A 21130-nucleotide genomic window follows, 5' to 3' on the forward strand; every position below is an offset into this window, starting at 1 on the left:
TCGTATTTCATAGTCATAACATGTAGGAGGAAAACCTTGATCTTTATTAAAACATTTCAGTCCAACTTCTGGGTCGCATGTTACTTTTTGACCAATTTCATTGAAGGGTGTATCTATATGGTCTTTTGATCTACACTCTATTTTCAGAGGTTTACTGCAAGTACTCAGATCTGGATTCGTAATTTTGTCAATAGGCTCATACTCTCCACCGCCATTGCCATCCTCAGGGTAATGACTGTTGGTCCAAACTGACCAAGAACAACGAAAGCAGTTTGCAGATGTTGTGGAGGATTTCTTTGTGGTTGTAGCAGCAGTAGTGCTGGGCTTCTCTGTGACCGTTGCGGTGGGTTTCTCTGTGAGTGTAGTGGTTGTGATGGGCTCTTTTTTGGCTGTTGTGGATTTAGCAGTTGTTGTGGTGCTAGGTTTTTCTGTAGTTGCAGGGGTACTGGGCTCTCCACTTGTTGTTGTGGTGGATTTTTCTGTGACCGCTGCTGTTGTTGTTGGTCTTTCTGTGGTTGTGGTTGATTTTTCTGTCACTGTGGGTTGTTCTGTGGTTGGAGAGGCAGTAGAACTGGGCTTTTCTGTGGCTGTTGTGGTGGCTGTGGGTTTTTCTGTGGTTGTGGTTTTTGTGGTGGGCTCTTCTGTGAGCGTGGTTGTCGTTGGATTTTCTGTGACAGCACCAGAGGTAGTGCCAATTTTTTCTGTTGATCCAGATGTTGTAGTGGTTGAAGGTATGGTTCCTTTGGTTGGTGTTGTGGAGGGGGCCTTTGTGGTTGATGGTGCACAAATGTTGACGCAACATTGGACTCGTATTTCATAGTCATAACATGTAGGAGGAAAACCTTGATCTTTATTAAAACATTTCAGTCCAACTTCTGGGTCGCATGTTACTTTTTGACCAATTTCATTGAAGGGTGTATCTATATGGTCTTTTGATCTACACTCTATTTTCAGAGGTTTACTGCAAGTACTCAGATCTGGATTCGTAATTTTGTCAATAGGCTCATACTCTCCACCGCCATTGCCATCCTCAGGGTAATGACTGTTGGTCCAAACTGACCAAGAACAACGAAAGCAGTTTGCAGATGTTGTGGAGGATTTCTTTGTGGTTGTAGCAGCAGTAGTGCTGGGCTTCTCTGTGACCGTTGCGGTGGGTTTCTCTGTGAGTGTAGTGGTTGTGATGGGCTCTTTTTTGGCTGTTGTGGATTTAGCAGTTGTTGTGGTGCTAGGTTTTTCTGTAGTTGCAGGGGTACTGGGCTCTCCACTTGTTGTTGTGGTGGATTTTTCTGTGACCGCTGCTGTTGTTGTTGGTCTTTCTGTGGTTGTGGTTGATTTTTCTGTCACTGTGGGTTGTTCTGTGGTTGGAGAGGCAGTAGAACTGGGCTTTTCTGTGGCTGTTGTGGTGGCTGTGGGTTTTTCTGTGGTTGTGGTTTTTGTGGTGGGCTCTTCTGTGAGCGTGGTTGTCGTTGGATTTTCTGTGACGGCACCAGAGGTAGTGCCAATTTTTTCTGTTGATCCAGATGTTGTAGTGGTTGAAGGTATGGTTCCTTTGGTTGGTGTTGTGGAGGGGGCCTTTGTGGTTGATGGTGCACAAATGTTGACGCAACATTGGACTCGTATTTCATAGTCATAACATGTAGGAGGAAAACCTTGATCTTTATTAAAACATTTCAGTCCAACTTCTGGGTCGCATGTTACTTTTTGACCAATTTCATTGAAGGGTGTATCTATATGGTCTTTGGATCTACACTCTATTTTCAGAGGTTTACTGCAAGTACTCAGATCTGGATTCGTAATTTTGTCAATAGGCTCATACTCTCCACCGCCATTGCCATCCTCAGGGTAATGACTGTTGGTCCAAACTGACCAAGAACAACGAAAGCAGTTTGCAGATGTTGTGGAGGATTTCTTTGTGGTTGTAGCAGCAGTAGTGCTGGGCTTCTCTGTGACCGTTGCGGTGGGTTTCTCTGTGAGTGTAGTGGTTGTGATGGGCTCTTTTTTGGCTGTTGTGGATTTAGCAGTTGTTGTGGTGCTAGGTTTTTCTGTAGTTGCAGGGGTACTGGGCTCTCCACTTGTTGTTGTGGTGGATTTTTCTGTGACCGCTGCTGTTGTTGTTGGTCTTTCTGTGGTTGTGGTTGATTTTTCTGTCACTGTGGGTTGTTCTGTGGTTGGAGAGGCAGTAGAACTGGGCTTTTCTGTGGCTGTTGTGGTGGCTGTGGGTTTTTCTGTGGTTGTGGTTTTTGTGGTGGGCTCTTCTGTGAGCGTGGTTGTCGTTGGATTTTCTGTGACGGCACCAGAGGTAGTGCCAATTTTTTCTGTTGATCCAGATGTTGTAGTGGTTGAAGGTATGGTTCCTTTGGTTGGTGTTGTGGAGGGGGCCTTTGTGGTTGATGGTGCACAAATGTTGACGCAACATTGGACTCGTATTTCATAGTCATAACATGTAGGAGGAAAACCTTGATCTTTATTAAAACATTTCAGTCCAACTTCTGGGTCGCATGTTACTTTTTGACCAATTTCATTGAAGGGTGTATCTATATGGTCTTTGGATCTACACTCTATTTTCAGAGGTTTACTGCAAGTACTCAGATCTGGATTCGTAATTTTGTCAATAGGCTCATACTCTCCACCGCCATTGCCATCCTCAGGGTAATGACTGTTGGTCCAAACTGACCAAGAACAACGAAAGCAGTTTGCAGATGTTGTGGAGGATTTCTTTGTGGTTGTAGCAGCAGTAGTGCTGGGCTTCTCTGTGACCGTTGCGGTGGGTTTCTCTGTGAGTGTAGTGGTTGTGATGGGCTCTTTTTTGGCTGTTGTGGATTTAGCAGTTGTTGTGGTGCTAGGTTTTTCTGTAGTTGCAGGGGTACTGGGCTCTCCACTTGTTGTTGTGGTGGATTTTTCTGTGACCGCTGCTGTTGTTGTTGGTCTTTCTGTGGTTGTGGTTGATTTTTCTGTCACTGTGGGTTGTTCTGTGGTTGGAGAGGCAGTAGAACTGGGCTTTTCTGTGGCTGTTGTGGTGGCTGTGGGTTTTTCTGTGGTTGTGGTTTTTGTGGTGGGCTCTTCTGTGAGCGTGGTTGTCGTTGGATTTTCTGTGACGGCACCAGAGGTAGTGCCAATTTTTTCTGTTGATCCAGATGTTGTAGTGGTTGAAGGTATGGTTCCTTTGGTTGGTGTTGTGGAGGGGGCCTTTGTGGTTGATGGTGCACAAATGTTGACGCAACATTGGACTCGTATTTCATAGTCATAACATGTAGGAGGAAAACCTTGATCTTTATTAAAACATTTCAGTCCAACTTCTGGGTCGCATGTTACTTTTTGACCAATTTCATTGAAGGGTGTATCTATATGGTCTTTTGATCTACACTCTATTTTCAGAGGTTTACTGCAAGTACTCAGATCTGGATTCGTAATTTTGTCAATAGGCTCATACTCTCCACCGCCATTGCCATCCTCAGGGTAATGACTGTTGGTCCAAACTGACCAAGAACAACGAAAGCAGTTTGCAGATGTTGTGGAGGATTTCTTTGTGGTTGTAGCAGCAGTAGTGCTGGGCTTCTCTGTGACCGTTGCGGTGGGTTTCTCTGTGAGTGTAGTGGTTGTGATGGGCTCTTTTTTGGCTGTTGTGGATTTAGCAGTTGTTGTGGTGCTAGATTTTTCTGTAGTTGCAGGGGTACTGGGCTCTCCACTTGTTGTTGTGGTGGATTTTTCTGTGACCGCTGCTGTTGTTGTTGGTCTTTCTGTGGTTGTGGTTGATTTTTCTGTCACTGTGGGTTGTTCTGTGGTTGGAGAGGCAGTAGAACTGGGCTTTTCTGTGGCTGTTGTGGTGGCTGTGGGTTTTTCTGTGGTTGTGGTTTTTGTGGTGGGCTCTTCTGTGAGCGTGGTTGTCGTTGGATTTTCTGTGACGGCACCAGAGGTAGTGCCAATTTTTTCTGTTGATCCAGATGTTGTAGTGGTTGAAGGTATGGTTCCTTTGGTTGGTGTTGTGGAGGGGGCCTTTGTGGTTGATGGTGCACAAATGTTGACGCAACATTGGACTCGTATTTCATAGTCATAACATGTAGGAGGAAAACCTTGATCTTTATTAAAACATTTCAGTCCAACTTCTGGGTCGCATGTTACTTTTTGACCAATTTCATTGAAGGGTGTATCTATATGGTCTTTTGATCTGCACTCTATTTTCAGAGGTTTACTGCAAGTACTCAGATCTGGATTCGTAATTTTGTCAATAGGCTCATACTCTCCACCGCCATTGCCATCCTCAGGGTAATGACTGTTGGTCCAAACTGACCAAGAACAACGAAAGCAGTTTGCAGATGTTGTGGAGGATTTCTTTGTGGTTGTAGCAGCAGTAGTGCTGGGCTTCTCTGTGACTGTTGCGGTGGGTTTCTCTGTGAGTGTAGTGGTTGTGATGGGCTCTTTTTTGGCTGTTGTGGATTTAGCAGTTGTTGTGGTGCTAGGTTTTTCTGTAGTTGCAGGGGTACTGGGCTCTCCACTTGTTGTTGTGGTGGATTTTTCTGTGATCGCTGCTGTTGTTGTTGGTCTTTCTGTGGTTGTGGTTGATTTTTCTGTCACTGTGGGTTGTTCTGTGGTTGGAGAGGCAGTAGAACTGGGCTTTTCTGTGGCTGTTGTGGTGACTGTGGGTTTTTCTGAAATTGTGGTTGATTCTCCTGTCACTTTGGGTTGCTCAGTGGTTGTGGCTGCAGTAGTGCTGGTCTTCTCTGTGGCTGTTGTTGTGGTCTTCTCTGTGGTTGCAGTAGTTGTAACAACGACAACAGGTCTTGGTGTTTGTACCGTTGTGACCACTTGATCTGTTACAACTTCAGATGTTGTTTCAGTGGGTTTTAGAGTTGTTCCAGGTTTTTCTGTGGTTGTGGTTGTTGTGGTGGGCTCTTTTTTGGCTGTTGTGGATTTAGCAGTTGTTGTGGTGCTAGGTTTTTCTGTAGTTGCAGGGGTACTGGGCTCTCCACTTGTTGTTGTGGTGGATTTTTCTGTGACCGCTGCTGTTGTTGGTCTTTCTGTGGTTGTGGTTGATTTTTCTGTCACTGTGGGTTGTTCTGTGGTTGGAGAGGCAGTAGAACTGGGCTTTTCTGTGGCTGTTGTGGTGGCTGTGGGTTTTTCTGTGGTTGTGGTTTTTGTGGGCTCTTCTGTGAGCGTGGTTGTCGTTGGATTTTCTGTGACGGCACCAGAGGTAGTGCCAATTTTTTCTGTTGATCCAGATGTTGTAGTGGTTGAAGGTATGGTTCCTTTGGTTGGTGTTGTGGAGGGGGCCTTTGTGGTTGATGGTGCACAAATGTTGACGCAACATTGGACTCGTATTTCATAGTCATAACATGTAGGAGGAAAACCTTGATCTTTATTAAAACATTTCAGTCCAACTTCTGGGTCGCATGTTACTTTTTGACCAATTTCATTGAAGGGTGTATCTATATGGTCTTTTGATCTACACTCTATTTTCAGAGGTTTACTGCAAGTACTCAGATCTGGATTCGTAATTTTGTCAATAGGCTCATACTCTCCACCGCCATTGCCATCCTCAGGGTAATGACTGTTGGTCCAAACTGACCAAGAACAACGAAAGCAGTTTGCAGATGTTGTGGAGGATTTCTTTGTGGTTGTAGCAGCAGTAGTGCTGGGCTTCTCTGTGACCGTTGCGGTGGGTTTCTCTGTGAGTGTAGTGGTTGTGATGGGCTCTTTTTTGGCTGTTGTGGATTTAGCAGTTGTTGTGGTGCTAGGTTTTTCTGTAGTTGCAGGGGTACTGGGCTCTCCACTTGTTGTTGTGGTGGATTTTTCTGTGACCGCTGCTGTTGTTGTTGGTCTTTCTGTGGTTGTGGTTGATTTTTCTGTCACTGTGGGTTGTTCTGTGGTTGGAGAGGCAGTAGAACTGGGCTTTTCTGTGGCTGTTGTGGTGGCTGTGGGTTTTTCTGTGGTTGTGGTTTTTGTGGTGGGCTCTTCTGTGAGCGTGGTTGTCGTTGGATTTTCTGTGACGGCACCAGAGGTAGTGCCAATTTTTTCTGTTGATCCAGATGTTGTAGTGGTTGAAGGTATGGTTCCTTTGGTTGGTGTTGTGGAGGGGGCCTTTGTGGTTGATGGTGCACAAATGTTGACGCAACATTGGACTCGTATTTCATAGTCATAACATGTAGGAGGAAAACCTTGATCTTTATTAAAACATTTCAGTCCAACTTCTGGGTCGCATGTTACTTTTTGACCAATTTCATTGAAGGGTGTATCTATATGGTCTTTTGATCTACACTCTATTTTCAGAGGTTTACTACAAGTACTCAGATCTGGATTCGTAATTTTGTCAATAGGCTCATACTCTCCACCGCCATTGCCATCCTCAGGGTAATGACTGTTGGTCCAAACTGACCAAGAACAACGAAAGCAGTTTGCAGATGTTGTGGAGGATTTCTTTGTGGTTGTAGCAGCAGTAGTGCTGGGCTTCTCTGTGACCGTTGCGGTGGGTTTCTCTGTGAGTGTAGTGGTTGTGATGGGCTCTTTTTTGGCTGTTGTGGATTTAGCAGTTGTTGTGGTGCTAGATTTTTCTGTAGTTGCAGGGGTACTGGGCTCTCCACTTGTTGTTGTGGTGGATTTTTCTGTGACCGCTGCTGTTGTTGTTGGTCTTTCTGTGGTTGTGGTTGATTTTTCTGTCACTGTGGGTTGTTCTGTGGTTGGAGAGGCAGTAGAACTGGGCTTTTCTGTGGCTGTTGTGGTGGCTGTGGGTTTTTCTGTGGTTGTGGTTTTTGTGGTGGGCTCTTCTGTGAGCGTGGTTGTCATTGGATTTTCTGTGACGGCACCAGAGGTAGTGCCAATTTTTTCTGTTGATCCAGATGTTGTAGTGGTTGAAGGTATGGTTCCTTTGGTTGGTGTTGTGGAGGGGGCCTTTGTGGTTGATGGTGCACAAATGTTGACGCAACATTGGACTCGTATTTCATAGTCATAACATGTAGGAGGAAAACCTTGATCTTTATTAAAACATTTCAGTCCAACTTCTGGGTCGCATGTTACTTTTTGACCAATTTCATTGAAGGGTGTATCTATATGGTCTTTTGATCTGCACTCTATTTTCAGAGGTTTACTGCAAGTACTCAGATCTGGATTCGTAATTTTGTCAATAGGCTCATACTCTCCACCGCCATTGCCATCCTCAGGGTAATGACTGTTGGTCCAAACTGACCAAGAACAACGAAAGCAGTTTGCAGATGTTGTGGAGGATTTCTTTGTGGTTGTAGCAGCAGTAGTGCTGGGCTTCTCTGTGACCGTTGCGGTGGGTTTCTCTGTGAGTGTAGTGGTTGTGATGGGCTCTTTTTTGGCTGTTGTGGATTTAGCAGTTGTTGTGGTGCTAGGTTTTTCTGTAGTTGCAGGGGTACTGGGCTCTCCACTTGTTGTTGTGGTGGATTTTTCTGTGACCGCTGCTGTTGTTGTTGGTCTTTCTGTGGTTGTGGTTGATTTTTCTGTCACTGTGGGTTGTTCTGTGGTTGGAGAGGCAGTAGAACTGGGCTTTTCTGTGGCTGTTGTGGTGGCTGTGGGTTTTTCTGTGGTTGTGGTTTTTGTGGTGGGCTCTTCTGTGAGCGTGGTTGTCGTTGGATTTTCTGTGACGGCACCAGAGGTAGTGCCAATTTTTTCTGTTGATCCAGATGTTGTAGTGGTTGAAGGTATGGTTCCTTTGGTTGGTGTTGTGGAGGGGGCCTTTGTGGTTGATGGTGCACAAATGTTGACGCAACATTGGACTCGTATTTCATAGTCATAACATGTAGGAGGAAAACCTTGATCTTTATTAAAACATTTCAGTCCAACTTCTGGGTCGCATGTTACTTTTTGACCAATTTCATTGAAGGGTGTATCTATATGGTCTTTTGATCTACACTCTATTTTCAGAGGTTTACTACAAGTACTCAGATCTGGATTCGTAATTTTGTCAATAGGCTCATACTCTCCACCGCCATTGCCATCCTCAGGGTAATGACTGTTGGTCCAAACTGACCAAGAACAACGAAAGCAGTTTGCAGATGTTGTGGAGGATTTCTTTGTGGTTGTAGCAGCAGTAGTGCTGGGCTTCTCTGTGACCGTTGCGGTGGGTTTCTCTGTGAGTGTAGTGGTTGTGATGGGCTCTTTTTTGGCTGTTGTGGATTTAGCAGTTGTTGTGGTGCTAGATTTTTCTGTAGTTGCAGGGGTACTGGGCTCTCCACTTGTTGTTGTGGTGGATTTTTCTGTGACCGCTGCTGTTGTTGTTGGTCTTTCTGTGGTTGTGGTTGATTTTTCTGTCACTGTGGGTTGTTCTGTGGTTGGAGAGGCAGTAGAACTGGGCTTTTCTGTGGCTGTTGTGGTGGCTGTGGGTTTTTCTGTGGTTGTGGTTTTTGTGGTGGGCTCTTCTGTGAGCGTGGTTGTCATTGGATTTTCTGTGACGGCACCAGAGGTAGTGCCAATTTTTTCTGTTGATCCAGATGTTGTAGTGGTTGAAGGTATGGTTCCTTTGGTTGGTGTTGTGGAGGGGGCCTTTGTGGTTGATGGTGCACAAATGTTGACGCAACATTGGACTCGTATTTCATAGTCATAACATGTAGGAGGAAAACCTTGATCTTTATTAAAACATTTCAGTCCAACTTCTGGGTCGCATGTTACTTTTTGACCAATTTCATTGAAGGGTGTATCTATATGGTCTTTTGATCTGCACTCTATTTTCAGAGGTTTACTGCAAGTACTCAGATCTGGATTCGTAATTTTGTCAATAGGCTCATACTCTCCACCGCCATTGCCATCCTCAGGGTAATGACTGTTGGTCCAAACTGACCAAGAACAACGAAAGCAGTTTGCAGATGTTGTGGAGGATTTCTTTGTGGTTGTAGCAGCAGTAGTGCTGGGCTTCTCTGTGACTGTTGCGGTGGGTTTCTCTGTGAGTGTAGTGGTTGTGATGGGCTCTTTTTTGGCTGTTGTGGATTTAGCAGTTGTTGTGGTGCTAGGTTTTTCTGTAGTTGCAGGGGTACTGGGCTCTCCACTTGTTGTTGTGGTGGATTTTTCTGTGATCGCTGCTGTTGTTGTTGGTCTTTCTGTGGTTGTGGTTGATTTTTCTGTCACTGTGGGTTGTTCTGTGGTTGGAGAGGCAGTAGAACTGGGCTTTTCTGTGGCTGTTGTGGTGGCTGTGGGTTTTTCTGAAATTGTGGTTGATTCTCCTGTCACTTTGGGTTGCTCAGTGGTTGTGGCTGCAGTAGTGCTGGTCTTCTCTGTGGCTGTTGTTGTGGTCTTCTCTGTGGTTGCAGTAGTTGTAACAACGACAACAGGTCTTGGTGTTTGTACCGTTGTGACCACTTGATCTGTTACAACTTCAGATGTTGTTTCAGTGGGTTTTAGAGTTGTTCCAGGTTTTTCTGTGGTTGTGGTTGTTGTGGTGGGCTCTTTTTTGGCTGTTGTGGATTTAGCAGTTGTTGTGGTGCTAGGTTTTTCTGTAGTTGCAGGGGTACTGGGCTCTCCACTTGTTGTTGTGGTGGATTTTTCTGTGACCGCTGCTGTTGTTGTTGGTCTTTCTGTGGTTGTGGTTGATTTTTCTGTCACTGTGGGTTGTTCTGTGGTTGGAGAGGCAGTAGAACTGGGCTTTTCTGTGGCTGTTGTGGTGGCTGTGGGTTTTTCTGTGGTTGTGGTTTTTGTGGTGGGCTCTTCTGTGAGCGTGGTTGTCGTTGGATTTTCTGTGACGGCACCAGAGGTAGTGCCAATTTTTTCTGTTGATCCAGATGTTGTAGTGGTTGAAGGTATGGTTCCTTTGGTTGGTGTTGTGGAGGGGGCCTTTGTGGTTGATGGTGCACAAATGTTGACGCAACATTGGACTCGTATTTCATAGTCATAACATGTAGGAGGAAAACCTTGATCTTTATTAAAACATTTCAGTCCAACTTCTGGGTCGCATGTTACTTTTTGACCAATTTCATTGAAGGGTGTATCTATATGGTCTTTTGATCTACACTCTATTTTCAGAGGTTTACTGCAAGTACTCAGATCTGGATTCTTAATTTTGTCAATAGGCTCATACTCTCCACCGCCATTGCCATCCTCAGGGTAATGACTGTTGGTCCAAACTGACCAAGAACAACGAAAGCAGTTTGCAGATGTTGTGGAGGATTTCTTTGTGGTTGTAGCAGCAGTAGTGCTGGGCTTCTCTGTGACCGTTGCGGTGGGTTTCTCTGTGAGTGTAGTGGTTGTGATGGGCTCTTTTTTGGCTGTTGTGGATTTAGCAGTTGTTGTGGTGCTAGGTTTTTCTGTAGTTGCAGGGGTACTGGGCTCTCCACTTGTTGTTGTGGTGGATTTTTCTGTGACCGCTGCTGTTGTTGTTGGTCTTTCTGTGGTTGTGGTTGATTTTTCTGTCACTGTGGGTTGTTCTGTGGTTGGAGAGGCAGTAGAACTGGGCTTTTCTGTGGCTGTTGTGGTGGCTGTGGGTTTTTCTGTGGTTGTGGTTTTTGTGGTGGGCTCTTCTGTGAGCGTGGTTGTCGTTGGATTTTCTGTGACGGCACCAGAGGTAGTGCCAATTTTTTCTGTTGATCCAGATGTTGTAGTGGTTGAAGGTATGGTTCCTTTGGTTGGTGTTGTGGAGGGGGCCTTTGTGGTTGATGGTGCACAAATGTTGACGCAACATTGGACTCGTATTTCATAGTCATAACATGTAGGAGGAAAACCTTGATCTTTATTAAAACATCTCAGTCCAACTTCTGGGTCGCATGTTACTTTTTGACCAATTTCATTGAAGGGTGTATCTATATGGTCTTTTGATCTGCAGTCTATTTTCAGAGGTTTACTGCAAGTACTCAGATCTGGATTCGTAATTTTGTCAATAGGCTCATACTCTCCACCGCCATTGCCATCCTCAGGGTAATGACTGTTGGTCCAAACTGACCAAGAACAACGAAAGCAGTTTGCAGATGTTGTGGAGGATTTCTTTGTGGTTGTAGCAGCAGTAGTGCTGGGCTTCTTTGTGACCGTTGCGGTGGGTTTCTCTGTGAGTGTAGTGGTTGTGATGGGCTCTTTTTTGGCTGTTGTGGATTTAGCAGTTGTTGTGGTGCTAGGTTTTTCTGTAGTTGCAGGGGTACTGGGCTCTCCACTTGTTGTTGTGGTGGATTTTTCTGTGACCGCTGCTGTTGTTGTTGGTCTTTCTGTGGTTGTGGTTGATTTTTCTGTCACTGTGGGTTGTTCTGTGGTTGGAGAGGCAGTAGAACTGGGCTTTTCTGTGGCTGTTATGGCGGCTGTGGGTTTTTCTGTGGTTGTGGTTTTTGTGGTGGGCTCTTCTGTGAGCGTGGTTGTCGTTGGATTTTCTGTGACGGCACCAGAGGTAGTGCCAATTTTTTCTGTTGATCCAGATGTTGTAGTGGTTGAAGGTATGGTTCCTTTGGTTGGTGTTGTGGAGGGGGCCTTTGTGGTTGATGGTGCACAAATGTTGACGCAACATTGGACTCGTATTTCATAGTCATAACATGTAGGAGGAAAACCTTGATCTTTATTAAAACATCTCAGTCCAACTTCTGGGTCGCATGTTACTTTTTGACCAATTTCATTGAAGGGTGTATCTATATGGTCTTTTGATCTGCACTCTATTTTCAGAGGTTTACTGCAAGTACTCAGATCTGGATTCGTAATTTTGTCAATAGGCTCATACTCTCCACCGCCATTGCCATCCTCAGGGTAATGACTGTTGGTCCAAACTGACCAAGAACAACGAAAGCAGTTTGCAGATGTTGTGGAGGATTTCTTTGTGGTTGTAGCAGCAGTAGTGCTGGGCTTCTCTGTGACCGTTGCGGTGGGTTTCTCTGTGAGTGTAGTGGTTGTGATGGGCTCTTTTTTGGCTGTTGTGGATTTAGCAGTTGTTGTGGTGCTAGGTTTTTCTGTAGTTGCAGGGGTACTGGGCTCTCCACTTGTTGTTGTGGTGGATTTTTCTGTGACCGCTGCTGTTGTTGTTGGTCTTTCTGTGGTTGTGGTTGATTTTTCTGTCACTGTGGGTTGTTCTGTGGTTGGAGAGGCAGTAGAACTGGGCTTTTCTGTGGCTGTTGTGGTGGCTGTGGGTTTTTCTGTGGTTGTGGTTTTTGTGGTGGGCTCTTCTGTGAGCGTGGTTGTCGTTGGATTTTCTGTGACGGCACCAGAGGTAGTGCCAATTTTTTCTGTTGATCCAGATGTTGTAGTGGTTGAAGGTATGGTTCCTTTGGTTGGTGTTGTGGAGGGGGCCTTTGTGGTTGATGGTGCACAAATGTTGACGCAACATTGGACTCGTATTTCATAGTCATAACATGTAGGAGGAAAACCTTGATCTTTATTAAAACATCTCAGTCCAACTTCTGGGTCGCATGTTACTTTTTGACCAATTTCATTGAAGGGTGTATCTATATGGTCTTTTGATCTGCACTCTATTTTCAGAGGTTTACTGCAAGTACTCAGATCTGGATTCGTAATTTTGTCAATAGGCTCATACTCTCCACCGCCATTGCCATCCTCAGGGTAATGACTGTTGGTCCAAACTGACCAAGAACAACGAAAGCAGTTTGCAGATGTTGTGGAGGATTTCTTTGTGGTTGTAGCAGCAGTAGTGCTGGGCTTCTCTGTGACCGTTGCGGTGGGTTTCTCTGTGAGTGTAGTGGTTGTGATGGGCTCTTTTTTGGCTGTTGTGGATTTAGCAGTTGTTGTGGTGCTAGGTTTTTCTGTAGTTGCAGGGGTACTGGGCTCTCCACTTGTTGTTGTGGTGGATTTTTCTGTGACCGCTGCTGTTGTTGTTGGTCTTTCTGTGGTTGTGGTTGATTTTTCTGTCACTGTGGGTTGTTCTGTGGTTGGAGAGGCAGTAGAACTGGGCTTTTCTGTGGCTGTTATGGCGGCTGTGGGTTTTTCTGTGGTTGTGGTTTTTGTGGTGGGCTCTTCTGTGAGCGTGGTTGTCGTTGGATTTTCTGTGACGGCACCAGAGGTAGTGCCAATTTTTTCTGTTGATCCAGATGTTGTAGTGGTTGAAGGTATGGTTCCTTTGGTTGGTGTTGTGGAGGGGGCCTTTGTGGTTGATGGTGCACAAATGTTGATGCAACATTGGACTCGTATTTCATAGTCATAACATGTAGGAGGAAAACCTTGATCTTTATTAAAACATCTCAGTCCAACTTCTGGGTCGCATGTTACTTTTTGACCAATTTCATTGAAGGGTGTATCTATATGGTCTTTTGATCTGCACTCTATTTTCAGAGGTTTACTGCAAGTACTCAGATCTGGATTCGTAATTTTGTCAATAGGCTCATACTCTCCACCGCCATTGCCATCCTCAGGGTAATGACTGTTGGTCCAAACTGACCAAGAACAACGAAAGCAGTTTGCAGATGTTGTGGAGGATTTCTTTGTGGTTGTAGCAGCAGTAGTGCTGGGCTTCTCTGTGACCGTTGCGGTGGGTTTCTCTGTGAGTGTAGTAGTTGTGATGGGCTCTTTTTTGGCTGTTGTGGATTTAGCAGTTGTTGTGGTGCTAGGTTTTTCTGTAGTTGCAGGGGTACTGGGCTCTCCACTTGTTGTTGTGGTGGATTTTTCTGTGACCGCTGCTGTTGTTGTTGGTCTTTCTGTGGTTGTGGTTGATTTTTCTGTCACTGTGGGTTGTTCTGTGGTTGGAGAGGCAGTAGAACTGGGCTTTTCTGTGGCTGTTATGGCGGCTGTGGGTTTTTCTGTGGTTGTGGTTTTTGTGGTGGGCTCTTCTGTGAGCGTGGTTGTCGTTGGATTTTCTGTGACGGCACCAGAGGTAGTGCCAATTTTTTCTGTTGATCCAGATGTTGTAGTGGTTGAAGGTATGGTTCCTTTGGTTGGTGTTGTGGAGGGGGCCTTTGTGGTTGATGGTGCACAAATGTTGATGCAACATTGGACTCGTATTTCATAGTCATAACATGTAGGAGGAAAACCTTGATCTTTATTAAAACATCTCAGTCCAACTTCTGGGTCGCATGTTACTTTTTGACCAATTTCATTGAAGGGTGTATCTATATGGTCTTTTGATCTACACTCTATTTTCAGAGGTTTACTGCAAGTACTCAGATCTGGATTCGTAATTTTGTCAATAGGCTCATACTCTCCACCGCCATTGCCATCCTCAGGGTAATGACTGTTGGTCCAAACTGACCAAGAACAACGAAAGCAGTTTGCAGATGTTGTGGAGGATTTCTTTGTGGTTGTAGCAGCAGTAGTGCTGGGCTTCTCTGTGACCGTTGCGGTGGGTTTCTCTGTGAGTGTAGTGGTTGTGATGGGCTCTTTTTTGGCTGTTGTGGATTTAGCAGTTGTTGTGGTGCTAGGTTTTTCTGTAGTTGCAGGGGTACTGGGCTCTCCACTTGTTGTTGTGGTGGATTTTTCTGTGATCGCTGCTGTTGTTGTTGGTCTTTCTGTGGTTGTGGTGGATTTTTCTGTGGTTGTAGCAGCAGTAGTGCTGGGCTTCTCTGTGACCGTTGCGGTGGGTTTCTCTATGAGTGTAGTGGTTGTGATGGGCTCTTTTTTGGCTGTTGTGGATTTAGCAGTTGTTGTTTCAAAAACAAAGGCTGTTGTTGTCGATGCCTTTGTGGTTGTAGGTGTATGGCAAGTTCCAAAGATTCTTGTAATATTCCCATTTTCACCGCAAATAGCAGTGATACACGTTCCATCTCCATCATGTGTGTCATATACTATATCATCATAATTGTATATATGTCCTTTGTATGAGCATGTGCAATCTGTAAAGAAGAATTATATCAGCAGTTTATGAATATTTTTTATTTTTTTTAATATACGAATTATATTCACTTTTATGTTCTTAAACTTAAAAATCAGTTAAAGTCGTATTCTGCTCACCTTGTACATGATATTCACACTTCGCCTTTGTTGAAGAACAATAACTGAAATGTAAATCAAAGAAGAACTTAAAAAAAACCCCTAATTTAAGATGTTTTAATTGCTGTTTTCCTGGGGTGCAATGGGGTAATTTTTACGGCTGTGTTGGTTCTGTGTATTGGTAACTTGGTGTCAGGCCAGTGGGACAAGAGGCAATGGGTCCGGTGTACCTCACAAGTCTTCCCATGATGTACCATAGGGTAATATGACTGAATTCCATATCAAAAATCCCTGCATACTTCTGGAGTCTTGTAGCAAAATGAACAAAGGAGTGCTTGGCATATTCCCTGCTCCTTGAGTAGGGCTCATGTAACTGTGACCTTTGCACAATTCGAGAAAATAAAGCATCTAACTGTCTTCTTAAAAACCTTTTTCTTTTTTCTGAAAAACCTTATCATACTCACTGCACAAATAAAACATTTTTTTCAAAGGGAATTGAAAATAAAATGGTTTTGAAATATACACAATATATGTGTGCTTTAATATAGCTTAACAAAATTGCTGTGTAAGAAAATGTATTTTGTAATACCATCTTTCAGAAAAACTCTATAAAGGTTGTCATTAACTTTTACACTACATGTGGCAATAATTTCAAAAAAGCATCTTACCATTTGTAACAGTTTTCTGTTCGAGGCAGGAGCTCCCCTTCTTTATAATGCTTGCCATTGTTATCATAGCAGCCACATGCCTCTTTTGGCACACACTTCATCGTAACTTCCTCCAAATAAGATCTTTCAGGTGGACAACTTGGATAACAGCCTTAAAAATTTCAAAAGCACAGTCAAGAGCAAAACTAGCACAAAGCAGGTACAGGTTTCTAGTCTAAACCAGTCAAAGTGAATGAACTCGATTAACTTCTTTCATTATTAAAAACTCCAGGCATGTCAATATGGAAGCGACTAGTGATCAGAATTCAAATGATAAAGCTAATTCGAAAATGAAAATGCAGAAACGCGTTTCTGTTACTGCATTTTCATTTGATTTGAATTATGATACAAATTTAGTGGGGCATTTTTTGAAAATGAAAAAGCAAATGTCATTTTCTTCTTCATTTTAATTTAGTCAAAGAATGCACATTTTTGAAGTTGAAAACTAAAATACAAATTAGATAAATAAGTCATCATTTTATTTTTGAGTCAAATAATACACCCATATTCTGAAACTTTCTGTTAATGCATTTTCATTTTTCGAATTAGCTTTATCATTTGAATTCTGATAACTAGTTGCTTCCATACGTCAACAGTATCGGACAGAATCTGACGAGAACCAATGTTCCATGCATTCAACATCAAAGACTGGTAGGCTGTGTACATTTTCGTTTAATGATGGCTAAAACTGATGTTGTTTAAACTTACCCATTTACTGCTTATACTGTATGTTAACAGTTAAACAAAGGAAAGAGATAAACTACACAGAGTTGTGCACCGATGCCCCAACTTCATGTCATCAAGCTAGCGACAACCAGGTTACTTCCTGGACCTCACGTTTGTACCTTCTAATTCTGGAATTTGATTGTAGCACTCTCCTGAGGGATTCCTACATGTCTTCATGCATGGTTTTCCACATGGTTCATAATGCCATTCACATTCTCCATCAGGGTTGTAAAAATCACAGAATAGAGCTAAAGAAAAAAAGGTTTCAAATATGGTTACTTCATCATGTACCAAATCTAGTAAATTTTACAATAAATTAACACAAAGTTATGCTGATAGATGATAATAATGCTCTTCTCATCTTCTAACAGACACACAGATAAAACACTTACGGCAGATGGTGGGAGTTCTCCATTTTATACATGCCCCGGCCTTATTACAGGCTGCTGCATAGGCTGCAACACTTGAGCAGAAACATTCACAATCTCCTCCTGTATTGCAGGCACATGTGTCTTTCACACAAGCATCATAATAGTTTTGTGAATCCACCTTTTCAAAGAAACCTCAGTTAATGCAATGTTCTGCTAGCATATATATATACTGTATATATAGTGCCAGTAATACTACTAAACTGTACTAAACTGATTGTAATGAATGTGTTTGTTCTATCAATTATTTGTTTTGTTTTTACCTTTGAATGGCAAACAGCAAATACTTTACTGTTGATAATGCTGCAGTGTTTTAATGCCCATGCCTGTCTGTGTGAGTACAGACTGCAAGGATTTTTTAGTGCTTTGGCATTAGGACAGGTAGGTGACACTTTCCAGCTGTTTCCAAACTCAAGGGCTTCAACCACAACTTCTTTGTTCCTTGTGGTAAAATCATTTTTTATATTGCCATCGTAATTCCCACACAGTCCACAGACTTTCCCCTAAAAGAAAAGGAGATCAAGTTACTGGTTAGAGTGGATACCTTATTAACACAACTGAATACCTGTGTATCTGTTCACTAACCTTGAATGTGGAGCTCAGTTTGATCATGAGTGTTGTCTTCTTATTCCAAATGAGAACAAGACCATTCTTTGCCTCAATGACGAGGTATATACCAATAGTGTGGACCTGATATGGTATGTCAATTCCTTTGTTTTGTTTGATTACTTTGACATCTTCCTCCGAAAGAACAATTTCTGTGTTCTAAAAAAAAACATGCTAGTTTGTAACCCCACAATGTCATTTTCCGATTTTTTTTTACATGATTAAACATGCATACAATAATGTTACGTACCCCTAAGTAGAGCTTAATAGCAGTGGAGCAGATGCTTTCAGTTGTTCCACATGGGATGCTCTCAGTTACAACCCTGAAAGTGCCATCCATTTGGTCCCCACAGTAATCCTGTCAGACACTGATGTCAGTTTCTTAGGACTGACTTTTGACAAATAACAAAGCCTTGATCTAAGCATTTTCCCTACCTGGGTAAAGACGTATCCACAGTCTCCGTTAAAGGAAAACTTCTTTTCATCAAAAGTGATGTAGTGTCCTTCTCCATATATGGTACAGGTACCATCACACTGACGATCTGTACACTTCCATTTTCTGCTTTTGCAAGTGCTATGATTTAAACAGATATGATAACATTAAATTAAATAGATCCATTTACAAAAAAAAATAGCAAAACAGTAAACTGGCAAAGCAATATATTTGTTTATAAAAGATAAAGGGGCCTACCAGGTATTGCAGTCTACAGTGACAGTCTGTCCAGATGGATAAGATTCTCCATGATATGTGCAGGGACAGTTCTCTTCTGCAATACAGCCTCCTACATCATCTGACAGTAGTCCAGCAGGACATACACAGCCTGAGACACATTTTTTACTGACCTATACAGCGTAAATCAAAGTATTTAGCACGTTATTCTTCTGTTCAGAAGTGTACAATATACAAAAAATGCCATGAACCAAATGGTTTATCTTACACATTCTGTGTCCACTGTTTGGCAGCTTTTTTGGCACTCAGATCCGTTTACACCAGGCTTTGCACTTGAGCAGTCGAAATATACCATTGGACTTTTGCAAGCTGTAGACAATGATAGCGTGTTACAAAGATAACCCCTGCGTTTTTGTGTTGTTCATATGTTGTTTGATATGAAAATACTATGACAAACTGGGAGCTTTGACCTACATTCACTAATGTGGCTTCCTTTACAGCTTAGTTTTCCACCTTGGCATGAGCTGAAATACAAAGAAAGAATAAAGGATTCAACAAGAGGAGAAATACAATTTATTATTATACCCTGCTCATATTTTCTACATTCTTTGCTTAAGCAAAAAAAAAAAAAGAAGCAATCCAGTGCTTGGCTTCCAACTGGTAGAACTTTTCCAATCTTACATTCTACTGGTTCATTAAGTTATTGGGGCCAGGGGCATGTCCAGACTTTTTTCACTGATCATAACTGGAGCACTAAATCGTGTAGGGGTGCCATGAAGTATGTATGCAGACACATGAATGATATGCATTTACTAACTGTTTGTTTCCACTGATGTTATTTTCCTGTGTTTAATTCTTACTTAAAGGCTTTAAATGCGATTTTTTGATCCAACAGATGTTGCCATTGAGCACCAGCATGACCAAAACAACCCCCCATGGGGTCTAACTTCTAAAAGTCAATGGGGATTTTGAATGGGTTTGTGGTTAGACGCCTGAAATAAGGTCTGTGGTTAACACAAGCTTAAGAGATGTTGGCGTTTTGTTACACCACATAAACCACGTTAGGTAATACCCCCACTTGTGAATTTTGAAGTTTTTACACGTCTTTGAAAAGGAGGTTGCTAACAAGTGGCTAAATGTGACTACAGTGGTTGTAGGGGACATTAAACGTCATCACGCCGGACACAGAGGCCGGGAACTCTCTCACTCGTCGGAGATGTCTCATGTAGGTATACTGCAATAAACCAGATTGTGGCAAAAGCTCTGCGAAATTGGCGTGGATGGCATTGAATCTTCGAAAATATAAGTACGACAGCTCGTCCAACACAAGGCCCAACACATCCTCGTCAAGGAGTTCACACAGCCCGGATAAGGCCGCACCCGCACCTGCATGGATATTGCATCCGTCAAAGCTGACATCCTCTCATCCTTCAATCAATCAATCAATTTTTATTTGTATAGCGTCAACTCATAAGTGTTATATCGAGACACTTTACAAAAAGCAGGTAAAATACCTTACTCTTTATCTTTTAACATTACAAAAGAGCAGGTAAAAGACCTTACTCATTGCTATATTACAAAGACCCGGCCTATCCTTGAGAAAAGAAATATCCTCTGTTATAAGAGAAGAGCTAAAGAGTGCCTTGATTTCGACTCCCTGATGAAGGAAATAAAGGCCGTGAAAACTGAAATTACTAGCAACACAGCCTCAATACGCATAGAAATTGAACAGGTGAAGGCCCATGTGAAAACTGTTGAAGCGGGGCCGTCAACTTGGTCTGATGAAGTCGTGTCGGTACAAGTGAACGTGCAAGACCTCAATAAACAAATGAAAGAAAAGTGTGAGGACTTGGAGGGCAGGATGCGGAGAGGAAATATACGGATCACCGGTGTACCGGAGCAATCAGGATCAAGCTCTCCCAAACTTATTCAGGAGGTGCTGCAGATGGAGAAAGAGGTGCGGGTGGAGCGCTCCCACCGCAGCCTGACGCAGAGAAGACCGGGGGACAAACCACACGTAATAATCGCAAGACTACACAATGAAGTCTGATCGCCATATTCCCGGACTACACAGCAAATGTCGCTAAAGCCAGAGCGGCCTTCATGGAGGTCAGGAGGATGCTACGGGGGAGACAGGGAATCCGCTATGGACTTCTCTTTCCAGCCAAGTTTCGCATCTCTCACAACAACGTGGAAAAGGAGTTTGTTGATGCTACCAAAGCTTTGGATTACGTTAAGAAAAACGTAATCCCTGTCCAATGGAACTGAGCATTGATCGGAGCTGATAAATGTATAAATTCCCCACATTTGCATAGTGAGTATATCACTGTGGCATCGGCGCCACATCACGCCAGTTATTATGCCGCAGGCGAGAGAGAAAGATACGTGAGGGAAGTATGTATGTAGCAGGTGTTGTACAGGATCAGATATGATCAAGCATTATTTACTTTTTTTGCCTGTATGGTGTAGTTCATAGGTGACATACTTTTATAGGTCACATTTTGTTTTCTATTATTACTATTTTCAGGACTGATAGGCTACCATTATATTGTTATGCTTACATCTTTTACCTTTTAATCTTTTTCATGCATACCCTTAAATAGGGAATTCATACCTCTAATAATAATCTTTCTATACAATATATTTCCACATCAGTATTAAGATGTCGTTATGTTCATAAATGACATGATAAGGTTCTGCAGGTGCCTGAGCTGCTTACTATAATTATTCTGTTTGGCTTTTTACCCAAGCAAAGGCGAGCGACTTCAAACTTTGCTCGCACAGCTGCCTGTTCTGACCTGCAGCCAGGGACCTTGTCCCAAAGGACTGACCAGACTCTAATGTTGGTTGAGTTTATTATATTTTTCATGTTCTGTTCTGTTCTATCTGTTCAGATCCCACTGTTCCCTGGGATCCTAAAAGTAATATTAATAATACAGCTGTATATTTAGTTGGCGATAGCTATGTGTTTGCATTCCTCAGATAGGTATGATGCTTTCATATTCTTAACTCTTTTTTTTATTTTTATTTTTATTTATTTATTTTATTCACATGTCCCCCCTCCTTCCCAATACATATCCCCACAATACCTACCTTACCTTTCACTTATCTTGGCAAATTTCCTCACTCACACTCATACACAAACCCACACATTTACTAAATGTCATGTCCTACTCTCGTCTTACTATTTGAGTCATGGGATCACTTAA

The 21130-nt window shown here is 43.0% G+C and overlaps 1 protein-coding gene across 1 annotated transcript in view; it reads right to left on the bottom strand.

The window, feature by feature from the left end:
• LOC132972588 (mucin-5AC-like) overlaps positions 1 to 21130 on the bottom strand; it is a 40960-nt gene that overhangs the window by 9652 nt on the left and 10178 nt on the right. Inside the window, exons 18-29 of the mRNA XM_061035526.1 lie at positions 18396 to 18445; positions 18190 to 18290; positions 17943 to 18094; positions 17687 to 17825; positions 17502 to 17609; positions 17231 to 17410; positions 16909 to 17148; positions 16610 to 16766; positions 16337 to 16465; positions 15453 to 15603; positions 14806 to 14849; positions 686 to 14687 (exon numbers count right to left, since the gene is read on the bottom strand). Of these exons, the coding sequence (XP_060891509.1) occupies positions 686 to 14687; positions 14806 to 14849; positions 15453 to 15603; positions 16337 to 16465; positions 16610 to 16766; positions 16909 to 17148; positions 17231 to 17410; positions 17502 to 17609; positions 17687 to 17825; positions 17943 to 18094; positions 18190 to 18290; positions 18396 to 18445 (15453 nt within the window). The remainder of the gene's footprint in view (positions 1 to 685; positions 14688 to 14805; positions 14850 to 15452; positions 15604 to 16336; positions 16466 to 16609; positions 16767 to 16908; positions 17149 to 17230; positions 17411 to 17501; positions 17610 to 17686; positions 17826 to 17942; positions 18095 to 18189; positions 18291 to 18395; positions 18446 to 21130) is intronic.

Source organism: Labrus mixtus, chromosome 4 (assembly GCF_963584025.1).
Source record: "Labrus mixtus chromosome 4, fLabMix1.1, whole genome shotgun sequence".
Taxonomy (NCBI): Eukaryota; Metazoa; Chordata; class Actinopteri; order Labriformes; family Labridae; genus Labrus; species Labrus mixtus.